This window comes from Myxine glutinosa, chromosome 1 (genome assembly GCF_964187855.1).
Source record: "Myxine glutinosa chromosome 1, kmMyxGlut1.1, whole genome shotgun sequence".
Classification (NCBI taxonomy): domain Eukaryota; kingdom Metazoa; phylum Chordata; class Myxini; order Myxiniformes; family Myxinidae; genus Myxine; species Myxine glutinosa.
Window position 1 is genome coordinate 331,863,826 of NC_136261.1, and position 19,216 is coordinate 331,883,041.

Sequence of the window (19,216 nt, forward strand, 5' to 3'; positions counted from 1 at the left end):
CCTACACACGATATATCCTAACCCTCCCGGGCTAGTTTTCACTGCCATCAACCCCATAAAACTAGTGCTCCTTTGCCCCCCGCTGTGAGGGATGGTGGATTGGCCATCCCATCACATGGGGCACGTTCCACTATAAATTTTGCTCGTCCAAATTCAACAAATCAAAAATTTGCCAATCACTCTACCAATCATCACTCTGCCAATCCTTTGCCAATCAAATTTTGTTTTTCTAATTTCGGGTCCAGACCACTATCCTCATCATTACAGTCTACTTACTAATGCCTCTCGGTGCGCCAATTCACTTCTACAGCCCGGCTTCGTAAAGCCGAGCAATGAATGCGGGTTGTTTGGTGCCAGCGGCTGGATACGTCCCGCATTCGGTGCAGGGACGGGGGCTTACCCGGGCCGAGATCCCACGCACCACCTCGGCACGGAGCCATCCCATGGCCCGATCTCGACCTGCCGGAACGTCTCAACAAAAAGGGGTCGCCATGACGACCCTTCCTATCGGGCTGCCCGCTCCGCCTAGCGGAGCACGGACGCGGCCGTTCTAAACGCGGCCCAGCGTGGATCACGTACGGCGGTCCTTTCAAACCCGCCGTGGTTCGGATCCCCGCTGGTCCTCGCGGCACGCGAAGCTGCCCGACGCGCACCGAGGGCCCGATTCGGCTATAAGTCGTTCTAACCTCTAACCCAGTTACCGTCGATGCCTCACCTGCATGCTTACACCCCGCAGCCCGTTCCTTGCTCAACCATCCAGCTGTTGCCATGCTCCTCGTCATTGCACCTTCTCTAACACACCCAGGTACACTCATTCCGCTCACAGACTTGGTCACACACCTGACCACCGAACACCTTGGCACACATTCGTCGTTCGCACACCTCACCAACACACCTTCGCGCCCCCTCCTCGGTCACCTCCTCTGTGACAATCACAGGTGTGCTCTCACTCGCACACCCAACCACGTGCCTCACTACCAACTTAAGTGTGCATTCCCACACACGCTCTACCATTCCAGGTGTACATCCTCTCTCACCTGTCACAACCAACTCACGCTCCGTGTCACTCTCACTACTCTCCCCTCCACTCTGGACAGCGCACTCACCTTTACTCTCGACAGCGCACTCTTTCCTCATGCACTCGTCCGTTACACACCTTTCTCGCGCACACTCTCCCGTTACACCATCTGTAACACTCACCACAGGCGTGCATTCTCCCTCACTCTTGACAGCGCACTCTTTCCCCATGCACCCGTCCGTTACACACCTTTCTCGCGCACTCTCCTGCGCACACTCTCCCGTTACTTCCTCCGTAACACTCACCACCGGCGTACATTCTCTCGTTACATCCTCTGTAACACTCCTCACTACGCGCTTCCATGTGCTCCCTCGCACACGCGCTACGACCGACTCACTCTCGACAGCACCCTCACTCCTCGGCGCGCACTTTTTCCTCACACACCCCAGCGTCGGACATTCTCGCACCCCTCCTCTTTCGCACACCAGACCTGTCGCACACTTCACCAACGGCCTCTCACGAACACCCGGATCCAAATCAACCCCCAAGCCGACTGAAGCTCCCCTCACATCATATACCTTTCCTCGTATATCGCCACTCACCTTGGCACCTCGTCTCCGCACCTCCTTCGCCACCTGCAAACTCTTTATTTGGTTAGTGAGCACACCATTATGAGTTGAGCACCGACCTTGTACCAATTCCATTACCTCCTCCTGTATTTCTCTTAGTTTCTGTCCGTCTCTTCTTAATTTCACTCACCTCTTCTTCCACTTCCTCTAATTTTTGCTTCACCTCTTTTATTTCCCGGTGCGTCTCCTCAAGTTCGTCCTTTAAGGCTATTTTGACCGTTTCTATGTGCGTCCTCACCTGCCGGTCCTTCGTCTCCATTACCTCTGTCACCTCTTCCGACTTCTTCGTCAACCCCTCATGTACCATCTGACATTCCTTCTGTGTCGCTATTAATTCGTTCTTAATGTCTTTGTGTCGCTTTTAACCCCCCGATTATTGCAGTGTTCTTTTCCACTTGGTCCACTAGTTCCTTTTGTCGCACTGTCAGCTGTTCTACTCCCCTCGTCAGACCCTCTATTCCCCCCTGTAACCTTGCCGTATTATTCCTCACTTCTTTCTCCATACGCTTTTCACCTCGCTTTACCTCCTCGCGTACCCCCGAGACCTCCTCACTTACACCTCGTCGTATCTCCTCTTTCATCTCCTCCATCTCTTTTGTAGATGCCACCCTCATCTGTCCCAATTCATCCCTCTGAGCATCCAATTTACTTTCTAACCCGATTTTCACCTCCTCTATCTGGTTCCCCATCTGTTCGATTTCCCGGGCGGATTGCTCCCCTATTGCCCGCAATTTGTCTTCCATCCTATTTTCTAGCCCCATTAACCCAGTTTTCACCCCCTTTATCTGATTCTCCTGGGCAGCCATTCTATTTTCCACCCCTATTAACCCATGTTTCACCCCTTCTATCTGATTCTCCTGGGCAGCCATTCTATTTTCCACCCCTATTAACCCATGTTTCACCCCTTCTATCTGATTCTCCTGGGCAGCCATTCTATTTTCCACCCCCGTTAACCCATTCTTTACCTCTTTTATCCCGTTGTCTAACCCCTCAAATTTTTTGTCTAATCTCTCACTGGTACCCCTCGCTTCGTCCCTCATTACCCCCAATTGCTCACTCTGAGCCCTCGCTTCATCCCTCATTGCCCCCATTTGCCCCCCCATCTCTCCCATTTGGCCCCCCATCCTATCCATTTTTGCATTCAGTTGGGTCAAGAATAATCCGAGGTCAAACCCGGTTTGCCCAGCGTCCCCAGCCGCCACCGCGGGCTCGCCCTCCGCGGCGCCGCTATTTTGGGACTCTTCAACCACGTGCGCGAGCGCGCCATTTTGTGCACCTGATACCCCCTCAACCACATTGCCAATGTTCTCCTCTACTTCGTCCCTCTGATCCTGGGTTACTCCTAACCCCTCCTCTAGCTCACCCACAGGCATCCCGTCGCCTTGACCAGCCATGGCGCGATTTCAAAATTCGGGTTTTGCTTTACAACACAAATTTCCAGCAGCTCGTAATTTTGAGCGCGTTAAGCACGCTTCGAGTCCGTATCTCACTCCCCGACACCAATTTGTTACGGTCCGCGGATTAGATGTTACTTTTACCGAGCGGAGGTAACCGCGGCCGAACAGTTTTTTTTTCCGACTCACCCGATTCGCCCAGACGTTGGCCGTATCGCGCCACAGCTACTCAATGTGGGAAAACTCTAAAGCGACCGAATGCAAAGAGGAAGAAGAAGACGTACAGAAGAGTAACGGGGTTTATTATTATTTACACACATAAGCAAAAAGAGCAGTCACGATTATTTACAGGGGACATGAGACGCAGGTGACACAGTGCAAATGACTAACTTACCTAACAGGCTTAATTAATACCCAGGACAGAACAAACGAAGACAGACTCACGCAGGGAATTGCAGAGTGGATTGGCTGGAAGGAGGAATGTTCAGCTCGGACCACAAGCTGGAAGGCTTGGCAGGGCGCACAGCAAGCCGGGCCTCATCAGGCTGGGAGCGAGCAGGGCGACGGCGGCATGCGTATCTCACTGCACGCGGCCGGGGCTGGTTGTCGCTCCACGTCTCGGGCTCTTTTGGGTCCTCCCCTTCTTTCTCCCAAATCGTCTGACGCGTCTTTCTCTCCTTGCGCACTTGTCTCTCTGAAGGTCGTCTCTTTTCAGACTCAGAACTCATCTGCTTGGGGAACGTCCCGCAGCGGGTTATATATGCCCCGCCCCTCAACCTTTGCGAACCTCCTTGATCTTTCTTGCCACACCCTCTCGAAGTCCAACCCCTTGTTTGTGGTTGGTTGAGTGGGGCTTCTCACTCCTCCCCTCTCTGACGAGGTGGGGACCCGCCTTTCTTCCCCAACCCTGCCTCGTGGCCAATGCCGGCTTTGGAGGTGATGTAATTGCCAATCGAGGCTTGGCAATGACGAAAGGGGGAAATGGAGGTTTTTGGGAATGGGAATGAAGGGAATCTATCTCTTTCACTTGGTGCAATGGAGTGTCATTCTAATGGAAGACAAGGCCTTACTCTAAAATACATAATAAGATATAAGCTACTGAACAAGGGTTTTATCGGGTCCTGCAATGTGGTGTTTATGGAATTAACTACCGAGACGCCCTTTTTATCTTTACACAACTCTGGAGGCAGGAGGGGCCATATCCAACAATGTTACACAACAATTTCCAATACAATACAATAAAAAAAATGCCATCCTCATATCCGCAACAATATATACGCACACACACATCATATTTACGATTGGATTTCAACTGCATTTTGTTCTGCATCAAATGAATTTAACAAGAGCTTGGTTGTCTTCCATACTGTTACGTTTATGGGGAGTGGATAAAAGAATACCGTAGGAGAGGTAGAACTGGAAGTAGCATGGACTGCGTGACGTGTAGGAGCATTTCGATGTATTAAATAGAGAGAATGTAGCTTCAGGTTGTTTAACTGTGCATGGTGCAGTGCTAATTATCTGTAGCGTTTAAGGATAATGTTCCCCAGTGCGTGCCTTCCCTCTAATTTTCTCACGTTTTTTGCACAACCTTTAAATTACAATTACCGCCGACAAAATTGAGTACCAGCTCACTGGTAATTCCCTGTTTGTCGTTAAAGGCGGCAAAAAGGGTTGGCGTCAGGAAGGGCATCCGGCCGTAAAACATTGCTTCAAAAAGGGGACCAAAAAACAACAACAACCACGGTCCCCGAAAAAGGCCAACCCCCGCTTTGCGGGGAAAAATGACCTCTAAAGGTGGTTATTATTTTATATTTAAAAGCCAAGAACGAGCTGGTCGGACTAAGCCCCGCCCCATGTACCTAATGAGGCAGAGGCCCTGCCCAGAAGGGACAGGGAATCGGTGAGTGGTTGGGAAGGCCGGCTGGCTACCACCTGAGGGATGTGATTGGCTCTCGCGGAGAGAAGAAGAGCACGCTTGCTTCTTGCTCGAAGAAGACGCTGGCCATTTTGTATGCTGAGGGAGAGAGAGAGAGAGCGGGTGACAGTGTGAGGAGGTTTTGGCGGTGGTGCTCTGCCAGGGATATGAAGGCCATGCTGGTCATTCCAAGGACAAAGCGGAGGAGAAAACGAGAGGACCGTCTTCATGACCTGCCTCTTCCCTGGGTGCCCTGGGTGCCCACCTGCCTTCAACGGGTGGCGTTCGACATGGCCATGTTCGCCGAGTTTCCTGTGTGGGCGGCTCCGAGCCACTGCCGACCTCACCAAAAAGACTCTTTGGGAGTCGGCTAAGTGCTGGAGAGGGAACATTGTATTTTTATTACTTTTTCCCCTGTCATGTTTTCTGACTTTGTGGAAGTGTCTCAAAATAGGATTTAGTTTTACTTCAACATTTATTTCGTCCGCGTTTATTTTTATTGGATCATTTGTGTACACTTTACTGTTGTTTATTTGTTGTGGTTTCGGAAAAACCTGTTTTCCGTACAGTGAAACATCTCGCATCTCTTTCTTCCCTCACACGCCAAAAATAACCGCCATTATCGGGAGGTCTCACTTCGGAGTTGAAGCTTGTTCGGTTCGGCTTCGGCTGTTCGGCTGAAGCCCCTGTGCTTTTTCTGGTCTTCATCAATGATCTCTCTGACTCTCTTGAAAATCCTCTCTATCTCTTTGCTGACGACTCTACTCTCTGTCGCTCCATTCTTCATCCCTCAGATCGGCAGTCTGCAGCCTCCTCACTCTCTGCAGACCTTGACAAAATCACAGACTGGGCAAACAAGTGGAACATGTCTTTCAATCCTGACAAATCTCACACTCTTACGATGTCTCTCCGAAAAGACCGACTGGACAACCCTCCCATCCACTTTCTGAATAATCCTCTCCAAGAAGTTCTGTCACTCAAGCTTTTGGGTCTCACTATCTGCCATGATCTTTCCTGGGAAAACCACATTTCAAATCTGGCCTCCAAAGCCATTCGCCGACTGGGCATCCTCCGTCGTGCGAAGTCCTTCCTTGGCACACCTGAGCTCCTCACCACATACAAGGCTTTCATCCGCAGCTCAATGGAATACTGCTCTCCCCTCTGGGCTGGTGCTCCTGCCTCACACCTAGCTCGCCTTCGCGCTGTTGAAACCAAAGCATTCAGAATCATTGGAATCTCCCACGATGAAGCTAACTCCAAGGGCCTCTCACTCACTCACCGCAGGCAGGTTGGTGGTCTTTCCGTCTTCTACCGACTCCTCTCTTGCCTTGCCCCCCCCCCCCCCAGCTCTCTCTGGGCTCTGTCCCGCAAATATTCCTACAGGTCGCACAAGATCTGCCTGCAACCCTCTTTTGGTTAAACTGCCAAAATCAAGACTCTCTGCTCACCTTCACTCCTTCATTCCTCTTTTCTCTCGCCTCTGGAACAAACTCCCTCACTCTCTTCAATCCCACTCCACCCTCCAAGTCTTTAAAACAGCTGTTCACCACCATCTCTTATCTTCCCCCATCCAAAACCTTGATCTTTTCTACCCCTGCTAATTTCACCCCAATTCCACTTTTTGAAATACCAACTTCTGTCCTTGGTGTCCTTGTGCTTTATACTTCTCCCTCCCCCCCCCCCCCCCTTCCCATGCCTCCTCCCCCCAGGCCCTCTCCCTTCCACACATCTCCCTGCTCTTGGATGTTGTGTTTGTGTGCTTCCCCTTTTCTCCCCATCTTGTCTTCCGCTCCCTCTTTTTGTGTATTTTGTTTGTCTGGTCGATTTGTTTGTGAAGTAAATGTTAGCTCTTTCACGAGCCTCGATTCAGTATACAAAAAAAAAAAAAAAAAAAAAAATCCGTCCCTGGTGATCTTAATCGCGGGTGACGCGACACTACTAAAGCTTTCTGACATGCCCATGGGGGGGGGGGGGGGGGGGGGGGCCTAGATGACATTTTATTCCTGAAATAAAACTTGTGAGAAAGTGGATGGAAGTTATGTTTTCACCCTCGTCTGTTTCTGAGCAGGATATATCAGTTGTGGACAGATTCAGATGAAATTTGGTGGACAAGTTGGGTGTGTGACTTGGACGGAAATGATTCGATTTTGGTGAAGATCGAGAGACTAGAATTTCTTCAGTGATTGTTAATCATTGAGAGATGGGGTCAAAAATATTGTTGCGGATATGGGATTTGCATCCATCCATATCCGCTTGTAAATATTCCCCCTATTTCCTCAATACTTCCCAACTATCCCCAATCCCCCATTCCCTAGTCCCCATTTTCTGTAAACAACACTCTGTAGACCCGACCTCCCCCTATTTCCCCCCATTAAATGTCGTGCCCAGGTTCACCGCATCTCATGTAAGACAACTATAGGACATCTTGCTAGTTATTCTTAGTCTATGTCAGTTAAGGACTCGTTTCCATTAATTCTGACCCTTCGTTGCACCAGAATGTGATTGTATGGCACCGTTAGGAAGTTTAGGACCTCCCAATACTCCCCGCAGCTCTTCCTCACGGTTCAGAAACAACAACAACAGCAACGGCGGCGGCGTGCACAGGGAGGTGCGCGTCCTCACTCCGGCTTGGTTGGTAGGGGGTGTTGGGAGGGCACGAGGCCTTCCCCACGAGCCGCCATCAAACATGTGCTTGACGGGGGTTACCAAATAGGGGGCTCCCTGTCAGCTCCTCGTCAAGGGCGGAGCCCGGTAACCCCCGCACCCAATGGAAGCGGCGGACCGGTCCCATCTGGGGGCGGAGCCAACCAGCCGAGGGCGTGTCACTCCCCGTTGAGCATGCGCAGCCGAGGGAGTGGTGACGTCAGATGCGCGCTGAGCTTGAAGCAAGAGAGACGTCCCTTCCGAGCGCAGTGAGACCTCCCTGCATCTCTTGGACCGTGCTTGATCCTGTCCCCGAGCCAAGGTGCACCTTGTGCTATCGACTGCCTGTCCCTTCCTGCCATCAATCCTGTGTAAGTCAGGCCTTGTTCCGTTTGTCTGTGGTCTGTCTGGGCTAAGATAAGACTGTAACTAAGTGCCTATCTCTTCTGTGCCTTTACCTCACTACCTTGTAATCTACCCCTTTTCTCCCCCACTGTAATTATATCCTCCTCCGGAGGTCTTGAGAACTGTACCCCTTGCGTCGTTTCATCTATCCTAGTCGTTGTGTCCTTTCCATCATTGATTTAGCATAGCGCGATTTGGTCAACGTTTGGGTGGAATCGGGGTCTAGTCGGGGAATAACTGTTAGTTCGCGGTAATACACCACCGCTCGGTCGAAATAACATCTAACCCGCGATCCGTAACAATTATTCCCCGACTAGACCCCCGATTCCACCCAAACGTTGACCAAATCGCGCTATGCTAAATCAATGATGGAAAGGACACAACGACTGGGATAGATGAAACGACGCAAGGGGGTACAGTTCTCAAGACCTCCGGAGGAGGATATAATTACAGTGGGGGAGAAAAGGGGTAGATTACAAGGTAGTGAGGTAAAGGCACAGAAGAGATAGGCACTTAGTTACAGTCTTATCTTATCCCAGACAGACCACAGACAAACGGAACAAGGCTGACTTACACAGGGATTGATGGCAGGGAAGGACAGGTAGTTCGATAGCACAACTCAAGGTGCACCTTGGCTCGGGGACAGGATCAAGCACGGTCCAAGAGATGCAGGGAGGCCTCACAGCGCTCGGAGGTGGCGTCTTTCTTTCTCCAAGCTCAGCGCGCATCTGACGTCACCACTCCCTCGGCTGTGCATGCTCAACGGGGAGTGACACGCCCTCGGCTGGTTGGCTCCGCCCCAGATGGGACCGGTCCGCCGCTTCTTAATTTCGCTCACCCCTTCTTCCACTTCTTCTAATTTCTGCTTCACCTCCTTCATCTCCTCGTGCGCCCCCTTAAGTTCTTCCTCTAACTCCACCTTATTTTTTTCTATGTGCTCCCGCACCTCCCGCTCTTTAACTCCCATCACCTCTACCACCTTGTCCATTTTCCTCGTCAGGTCCTCATGTACCGTCTGACACTCTTTTTTAATTACACCCTACGTCCTTTTTCATCTCCTTCTGTGTCGATTTTAAACCCTCTATTACCGCTGTGTTCTTCTTTACCTGGTCCCCCAACTCCTTTTGTCCCACTGTCAGTTGTTCTACTCCCAGGTCAACTCCTCTATACCACCTTGCAATTTTACAGTCCCCTTTCTCACCTCCTTCTCCATGCGCTCCTTACAGTGCCTCACCTCCTCGCGCACTCCCTCCGACCTCCTCACTCACACCTCTTCTGATCTCCTCTCCCATCACTTGCATCTCCTACCCAGATGCCACCCTCATCTGCTCCATTTCCTCCCTGTGAGCATCCAATTTAGTTTCTACCCCCATTCTGACCCCCTCTATCTGCTGCCCCATTTTTTTAACTTCCCTTTCCGCTTGGTCCCTCATGTCCCTCAATTTGCCTTCCATACTGTTTTCTAACCCCTCTAACCCATTTTTCACTCCCTCTATCTGATTCTCCTGGGCAGCCATTCTATTTTCCACCCCCGTTAACCCATGTTTCATCCCTTCTATCCCATTGTCTAATCCCTCAAATTTATTTCCCATATTGTTTAACCCGTCTCTTAATTGCTCACTCTGAGCATCCATCTGGTTCCCCAATTGCTGACTATTAGCCCTCATCTCGTCCTTCTGCAGGTTGAGGGACGCCTGCATTTGTACCATAAATTGCTCCATGAGGGCCTGCATTTGGGCCATCCCTCCCACTTGTGCAGCGGGTGCGGCCGCCGTAGCCATGTGCGAGGCGCCATTTTGCGCGCCCGCAACCTCGTGCGCGAGAGCGCCATCTTGCGAACCTGCCGCCCTCACTGCTTCGCTCTCCTCATGTCCCTCAATTTGGTCCTGGATCGACCCTGCCTCACTCTCCTCTACCGGAACCCAGCCGTCTTGATCTGCCATAGCGCGACTTTCAAAATTCGGGTTTTTTTTTTTTGTAAAACAAAATCAAATTTCGGTGACTTTATAATTTTGACCAAATTTTTTTTCTAGATGTTTTTTAAAAATTTGGTTCGGGCCTCGAATCCCACTCCTGACACCAATTGTTACGGATCGCGGTTAGATGTTATTTCGACCGAGCGGTGGTGTATTACCGCGACCTAACAGTTATTCCCCGACTAGACCCCGATTCCACCCAAACGTTGACCAAATCGCGCTATGCTAAATCAATGATGGAAAGGACACGACGACTGGGATAGATGAAACGACGCAAGGGGTACAGTTCTCAAGACCTCCGGAGGAGGATATAATTACAGTGGGGGAGAAAAGGGGTAGATTACAAGGTAGTGAGGTAAAGGCACAGAAGAGATAGGCACTTAGTTACAGTCTTATCTTATCCCAGACAGACCACAGACAAACGGAACAAGGCTGACTTACACAGGGATTGATGGCAGGAAGGGACAGGCAGTCGATAGCACAAGGTGCACCTTGGCTCGGGGACAGGATCAAGCACGGTCCAAGAGATGCAGGGAGGTCTCACTGCGCTCGGAAGGGACGTCTCTCTTGCTTCAAGCTCAGCGCGCATCTGACGTCACCACTCCCTCGGCTGCGCATGCTCAACGGGGAGTGACACGCCCTCGGCTGGTTTGGCTCCGCCCCAGATGGGACCGGTCCGCCGCTTCCATTGGGTGCGGGGGTTACCGGGCTCCGCCCTTGATGAGCTGACAGGGAGCCCCTATTTGGTAACCCCGTCGAGCACATGTTTGATGGCGGCTCGTGGGGAAGGCCTCGTGCCCTCCCAACACCCCCTACCAACCAAGCCGGAGTGAGGACGCGCACTTCCTGTGCACGCCGCCGCCGTTGCTGTTGTTGTTGTTTCTGAACCGTGAGGAAGAGCTGCGGGGAGGTATTGGGAGGTCCTAAACTTCCTAACGGTGCCATACAATCACATTCTGGTGCAACGAAGGGTCAGAATTAATGGAAACGAGTCCTTAACTGACATAGACTAAGAATAACTAGCAAGATGTCCTATAGTTGTCTTACATGAGATGCGGTGAACCTGGGCACGACATTTAATGGGGGAAATAGGGGGAGGTCGGGTCTACAGAGTGTTGTTTACAGAAAATGGGACTAGGGAATGGGGGATTGGGGATAGTTGGGAAGTATTGAGGAAATAGGGGAATATTTACAAGCGGATATGGATGGATGCAAATCCCATATCCGCAACAATATATACAGTGGGATATCTCAAAAAAGTAGCGGATGAATTATGACAAGATTCGGTAGATAACAATAACCAGCCAATTCGATATTTGTTACGGTCCGGGTACACATCCAGCCTATCGGTCGTATACAAAACCTAAACTATTCAGCCTGGCGGAGGAATGTTCTCTAACTAGTGTAATTCTAGTTTATTCTGTGTCAGACCTAGTTGAACATACATGCATCAGGTCAACTGCAATCTGTAGGTGACATTGTTCTAAATTTAATGATATACTTTCACTGTGGAAACTCATGAACTGCAATCCTTCCCTTCCTCCTATTCCTTCCCCATCCATTTTGTCCAAGTCTCCCTCGATGTTGTCCTTCAACACCACTGTTGGTACCCCTCCCCCTACCCTCCACTGTTCCTTTTGTCCTGTTATGTCCTGGGCTGTTCAGTGTACTAGCTTTTCCATGAGCTTTGACTCTGCATACAAATATATATTTTTAAATAAATAAAGGGGCAAAGTTCATAGCCTAACATTTCAACCAGAGTTGCTTAGGTGAGGGATTGAAAGGCCCTGTGGAGTGACACTGGCCTGCAATAGACAATAAGATTCATGTAACCATATATGTGAATATTGCAAGCTCTCAACCCGATCCTACATCCTGTTAATGTTAGCCCCAAGTTAGGTAGGACAGATAACAATGTGAAGCAGAGTGGGTGTATATATTTTTTTAAAGGCCATTGCTCTTGTCTTGCACACTCATTGCAGGAATTTACATTGTGGACCGCCAGTCTTGCTCACCCGCCGAATCGTGCGAACAACTTGTCTACTGCATGCTGAGCTTTGTACTGCAGTCACGCCGCCAACGCATCATCCAAAGAAACCGCACAGAACGCCTGTCCTGCCTACTTGACTGGCATTTCTTAGCCCGGGTAAGTTTGGGAGTAACTCCTTTGGGGAGGGAGCATTTGTCAATTCGAATTAGTTTGCACAGTTCAAATAAAGATAGAAATTAAACATAAAAGAGTTAACATGAAAATGAAAGCTGAGCCTGCTATCCCCTTGCTTTGTTTATCGATTGTAATTTCTGTCACCCATGTTGCCACATGTGACTTCGTCTCTGCTCTTTCTAATGATGCTTGTTAAAGATTCATTAAGGAGTGCATGGTGTAAGATCTCAATAAGCTTTGTTGTGACATGCAACTTAGGTGCATGCCCAAGCACCTCTGTGCAAAAGTCTTCGACACATTCAGGAGCTACAATATGTTATGAGCATCAACAATTTACTTAAAACCTCCATTTGTATATTCTACTAGCAGAAGTACCCGGCATTGCCGGGCGGGGGAGGGGAGGGGAACGGGGAGGAGGGGAGGGGAACGGGGAGGAGGGGAGGGGAACGGGGAGGGGGGGGAGGAGAGGGGGGGGGAGGGGAGGAGACGGTGGAGGAGGGGAGGGGAGGAGAGGAGGAGAGGGTGGAGGGGGGGGAGGAGAGGAGAAGAGGGGGGGGAAGTACCCGGCATTCCGTGTATAAACGTGAGGAGGGAGGGGAGGGGGGGGAGGGAGGGAGGGAGGGAGGGGGGGAGGGAGGAAGGGAGGGATGGGGGGAGGGGGGAGGAAGGGAGGGGGGGAGGAGGGGAGGAGGGCGAGGGTGAGCAACGCGAATCGTCGAATCAGCGCGCTGCTCTGCCACCGATTCAGATTCCGTGTATAATATTCCTCGCTGAAAAAAAATATGGATCTAAAGATGAAAGAAAAAAAAAAAACCTATGTGGTGTGAATTTTTTTTTTTTTTTTGTATACTGAATCGAGGCTCTTGAAAGAGCTAAGCTAAGAATGGCAATGTTCCTCGCTCAAATGTGAAAAAACGCAATCGCACGGCAGGAACATCACGTGATCGCTCTGAGCGATCGATTGCAACTCTGCGTCGCCAACGTGGCCTCATGCTCCCAGGTGATTGGCTAACTCGAGCTCGAGAGAGCCATAATGCGCCTCGTTATGGCAAAAAATATGGCTCTAAAGATGAAAGAAAAAAAAAAACCTATGTGGTGTGAATGGCAATGTTCCTCGCTGAAATGTGAAAAAACGCATTCGCTTTTCGCTCTGAAATACGTGCGAACGCGTAACTGAGTTAATGGCGGCAAGGAACATCACGTGATCGCTCTGAGCGAATCAGCGCGCTGATCTGCCATTCCAGTCATAATATTCCTCGCTGAAATGCGCTGAGGTAAAAATATGGTAAAAAAAATATTATGAAATAAATTTTTAGGTCGGCCATGTTATTCCCAGGCTCAATGGCCATGTTTGTGCCAAATATCAAGTACATGAGCCTCTCCGTTTAGGAGTCTATCGGTAACATTACACACACACACACACAAACTGTGTTTTATATATATATAGATTACAACAACATTGACCGTTATGAATACAGTTTGGTTTGGGTGAGAAGAAACCAAGTTTGTCATTTTAGACTGGGTCAATTTTCAAAAAATCTTAACCCCGAAGGCAAATCGTGTTAATTTAGGGCACACAATGTTTTTAGGGGTATTGAGGGGTGCTGAACTCAAATCTGCTGCATGCCCAGCTCAAAAATGGCCGATAATGCCTCAAAATTGAGAAATCCAAGATGGCGGCCACTGCCGGGCTGAAATGTATTTATGTACATATCTTTTTGACTAAACAAGGTAGAAACTTGAATGAAATGTGCTTTTGTAGGTTTTCACAATGGGGAATCCAATGCCATATTCAGTTTTGAAATAAAATGTGAATAAACTGCTTGAAACTCATATTTATTTCTAAAATAGTCGTTTTTAACGTTGAATAATTATTCTTCGACCAGATAAGATCCACAAGCCCCATCCCCACCAGGAACACAGACCGCCCATTTAAGCACAGAGGCACACTACATATGATTTAAATGTTGGCAGGAAACATATTAGGGATGCAATTCCCATTTTGGCGAAGCAAAGTAAGGTACCTCAAATAACAGACACGCTTCGATGTAAACCAACATTTGACAAGCAATTTATTTATTTGTAACATGACAGCAATGGCAAGAATTTTTACTTAATTGTGCATGAATTGCATGAGTTGATCATATCTGCTGTCAAAGCGTTATATACAGCCCTTCATTGTGTGTACAGGTAGATGTGCACACATGAACTTATTCCCGGTCGTCATGAGTGTTCCGGCAGTTGTCGCCAAGTTTCTTGCAGTTGCACGCCTCGATGCATTCCATGCGAATTTTCCTGCAGCTGCAGCGTTGGCTGAGGCACCCTTTCGTACAACCACATGAGGTGATCTCCCTGCAAGCTTTCGGCATAGGTGGCAGAGAGAGTAGCCGTGGCATTAACTGACCATCCAGGTGCATCCATCCCGTTTCGGTCACTGGAGGAAGATCAGGATATGGCGAATGTGCTTGGTTCCAGACACTTGCTTGGTAGTGTGAACGCATGATGTGAAACTTTGCTGCATCTGAGGTTGGTGGCAGAGTCTCTTGTGCACGACCGATACAAAACAACTTGACTCATGCTTTGTTGCATGTATCGACCTCTGTTACGGATTCGTCACTTCCGTCGTGGTGGTTTGCATCCACTGTAAATATTTCTGATTCCATGTATTATTATTGTTGTCATTTAAAGGGAATAGATATTTCTATTTTCAAAAGTTAAAAGTTAATGTTAAAAGAAACAGGAAACCGGATCGGGAACGGGAAGACGAAGAAGAAGAGGAGGAGAGAGAAAGGGGGCGGAGCGAGTGAAGTCGGACAAGAAGTGAGTAGCTTCAAGGTCCGGGGCGAACGTTGTCGAACGAAAGTCGCTAGTGAACTTTCGGGGTTCCTGGGAAAGGAATTCCTGCGACAGAGTTGTTATCGCTGTGACAGATCCACCTGCGTGTCAGGTTTGGCGTTGGATTCCGAGGAATCATCGTCGTGTCATTTCGACCCGAGTACGGGCTGTCGGCCATTTTGACTCGCGTGCTTCACGCGTCGAGCAAGGTTTCGTTGCTTCGTCAGCCGTTTCCACCGCTTTCAGACATATCTGATTGTGTGTGTGTGTGTGTGTGTGTGTGTGTGTGTGTGTGCGTGTGTGTGCACCGTGGCTATTGAGGATTAATTTGCGGCTCGCCGACTGTGAGCCGTGAAAGTTCATACCTGGAGGGCGCCTTTGGATTTCCCAGTCACCTTGAGTGCGCTTTTGACGCAGCTTTGGGCTGCGTGACGCTTTGCGCTGCTTTAGCCGCGTACGCCTTTGTGCAGTTTTGGCGGCGTGACAGGGCCCGTCAGCTGAATGGGATTCTGGTTTCGATTCGACAGCGCTCTGACGATCGCTGGAGGGGATCAGCTTTGAGCTTGAAGACGGGAAAATAGAGACATTGGGGAATGTTCTTTTTTCACTCACTTGGAGCACAGTGAGTTACCTTATACTAGCTGATGGTACCATCATAAGATGTATTGATTGTACTTTTGACTGCTATTATTGTTGTACTGTTATTCTGGTGTGATTTTTAATACAATATTGGTTTGTGAGTAACAATTGGGGTGGCTTCTCCATTGATCTTTGACACCCAGAATAACATTTTTCTGCCGTGACTCCTCTCGGGGCTCGGAGGTACCCCGTGACCAGGGGGTCGGGGAGGAGCACGTAACACCTCGGGCACGCCATATATCTTGCAGATGAATTTCTCTGTTGATGTAGCTATGTTTTCGGTGAGAGGGCCCTTGCCAAGGCCAATCAGATCAGTGTGATGTTGCTGGAACACCTGCCCGGCTGTTTCCTTACCGTGGCCACTGTACTGAGACACACTATCACAGCCGGTGACGGCATGGAAGGCAAGTAGTGTGTCCACCTGATCAGCAGATAGCAACATGCAAATTTCATGTACTGGGAAATACTTTGGGGCCTTCGACGTCCCGGCTTTCATGTAGACGTGTACAGCCCATTCTGTCATAGTGTGCTAGAAGTAGAAGAAGCACGTCTATCACGCACTGACACAACTATCGTTTCCATCGGAGCATGGATGCAGTGCAAAATCAGCTGGGTATCAGCTTCTTGGTGGTCAGCCCTCGGAGAGGAGACTGCGAGATCTGGATCAGATGACTTGACAGTGGTCGCTTCGGTGAACCCCCCTGCTACTACAACCCCTGGTTCATCTGTCGGGCTGTGTTCAATCAGATGGTTTGAAAGTAGTAGAGTGAGATCTGCTTTATTTTCCTCAAGTGCCATAAAGCTAGACTAGTTTGATGGGAGAGGAACTGATGACTCGTTTTCTATTCTACGATGTACTGGTCGGTGGCGCTGCTTGCGTTTGATCCTTGTGCCTGCTTTGATTGATTCGTCTTGATACCTGTCGAAGACTACGTCGATCCTCTGATATTTTGCTCCCATCTTGAACACAGTGTTAGCAAAGGTGTCGGCATAGTCACCAAACGTTCTAATGTCAGTCGGCTTTCCAAGTTCCATCACGAGTGCTTGGCCATCAATGAGCAGGCAGCTGAGTTCATCGAGTGTAAGATTTGCAGGGGTTTGGACTTGTTGCGTCAGTATGTTTGCTAACACAGACTTGTTAGTGGAATGCAGACAACCACTAGTTGTGGCCAAAGATAGTGGGATGGTCATGAGTTCATGCTGGCGGATGTTTTCTCGGTTTACCTCGCGCCCTGCTCTATAAGCTGTTATGAGCCTTTGTAGAATGTTCTTGTCCACTTTGTGTTTCGCTTGCCCTTGGAAAGTTGCACGACTTTGTACAAAGAGGCAAATGTCTTGGCCTTATTATTTTGAATGGGTGATTTCAGATCCAGGTGCTGGTCACTATCTGGAGGCTCACACAGACGTTTGTCCATGAAGACTTTCATTTGCACCTGTCCAAGGTGTTCTGCACCAAGCAGAAATTCTTGAATCACAGGCGTAACCACATCATTGCTGATTATGTTCTTCAATGTGTCACTGCCATCTTGAAACACGCCATGCTGTTTCAACGATACAACTAATTTGCCTTCATCAGAATCGTCTTTCTCCATCCTACTTTTCGTGCACTCATTGTGTGTGGACTCATTGTCTTCATCGTCCGTTGTCAGTCTCAGCATTGCTGTTGTCTGAGAAGCTATGACCGTTCTCAGATTACATGACAATGTCCATCTACTGAGTGCGGATGCTATTCTGGTGGTACCTACTAAGCCTCCACTCTTCTTTCCTGTAGCGTTTAGCCATTCCGTACTTTGATCCGCCGATACTTGAGTGGTGTCGATCATTGCATCTTACTACGAAGTTGCCTTCCTGGAACTCGAGGAGGACTTCTGGTGGGAGAACCGACATCTCAGCCAGGTATACAGTACCCTATCTGGCGTAGTTAATACGATCGTACCTGAAGAGGAATGGCAGCATACATTTGAACGCATATAGGTGGAGATCCCATGATCCATCACGTTGCACTCTTGTGAAGCAGAGTAGGATGCTGACCATAGTCATATAGTCCCACCAGAATTCAGCATTCGGATCATCAACTACAAGAGCTCCAGCGAACTCTTTCATGGGCTGCTGAAATCTGTCGGTAGTCAGTTTGTCGACCATCTGTGCAATGTGATTAGCGTCTATGGATGTGCAGACATCTGAGAGTTCGGCTCTCAGTGCAACATCAACCCCATCCAGGTACGTATAGAGCCGTGGGAGGAGTAGTTGCCAAAGAGCCTCATGGACACCGAGGGTCAACCTGCTTGTGGATCTTATCTGGTCGACGAATTATTCAACGTTACAAATGACTATTTTAGAAATAAATATGAGTTTCAAGCTGTTTATTCACATTTTATTTCAAAACTGAATATGGCATTGGATTCCCCATATATGAAAACCTACAAAAGCACATTTCATTCAAGTTTATACCTTGTTTAGTCAAAAAGATATGTACATAAATACATTTCAGCCTGGTGGTGGCAGCCATCTTGGATTTCTCAATTTTGAGGCATTATCGGACATTTTTGAGCTGGGCATACAGCAGATTTGAGTTCAGCACCCCTCAATACCCCTAAAAACATTGTGTGCCCTAAATTAACACGATTTGTCTTCAGCACTTTAAATAAGCACATTTTCAGAAAATTGACCGTCTATTTAGCAATTTTTAATTCGCATTGATGAGCCTCTAAAACCTGTGATTGCAACAAGTCAAAGTAAACTATGCATAAGCAGCTAATATGAAGTGTTGTAGCTAATCCATCAAATTGAATTGATGACTCATTGTCTGGTGTTCTCGATTCATCCATGAAGCTAAAAGCCCACTTTTCATACTGCTGAATAGATATATCATGATTAACTGCTGGCTTGAAACAAATTGATAACTAAAATTTAGGTAGGCCACCATAGAATTGTTTCTGCATAAAGGAAAAACAGATTGAAATAGTTTGTATGTTTTGTTTTTTTTTCATTTTCTTTTTTTCTCTGATTCATCTGCTGAAATAAGTAGCATTTTCAATCATTGTTAGAGAAACGTCACCTGTAATTGATAAACCTAGGACTGGAAGACACAAACTGTCAAGGATGAGCAACTTGAAGATAATATCCTTGAAGAATGGACAGAAGAAAAGTGTTGAATTTACAACAGAACTGGCAGAAGATTCGGGTGTCATTGGCCATCCAGTAACACCACGAAGGTCACTTTTGAAATCACGACTTGAAGGATTTGCTGCAGCAAGAAAAGCTGTTTATAAAAAAAAGAAAAAAAAAGAAGGAACAAGACTAAAATATAAAAGGTATAATAATATGGCAACATGCAGCAGATGCATCAGTGGAATCTAACTGAATAATTAGTCAAATACACCTGTGAATATTCCATTCATAACTTTTGAACCGTACAATGAAAATTACTCTTCAGATCCAATATTTTCTCCCCACAAAATTGAGTTTGGGTCTTGCAGCGAGGTGTGTTTGTTTGTGCTAGTTTGTGTGTTCCGCAAGCCCAGTGTGCCCCATTTTTGCAGCTCTGGAATAAGATCACCCAAAGCATGTCTATTTTGAGGAAAGGACGACAAGT

The 19,216-nt window shown here is 48.4% G+C and overlaps 1 protein-coding gene across 1 annotated transcript in view; it reads left to right on the forward strand.

The window, feature by feature from the left end:
• The window catches only part of LOC137412097 (glycogen [starch] synthase, muscle-like), a 66,759-nt gene that overhangs the window by 45,794 nt on the left and 1,749 nt on the right, over positions 1 to 19,216 (forward strand). The window contains exon 14 of the mRNA XM_068097352.2: positions 11,966 to 12,129. Within this exon, the coding sequence (XP_067953453.2) occupies positions 11,966 to 12,129 (164 nt within the window). The remainder of the gene's footprint in view (positions 1 to 11,965; positions 12,130 to 19,216) is intronic.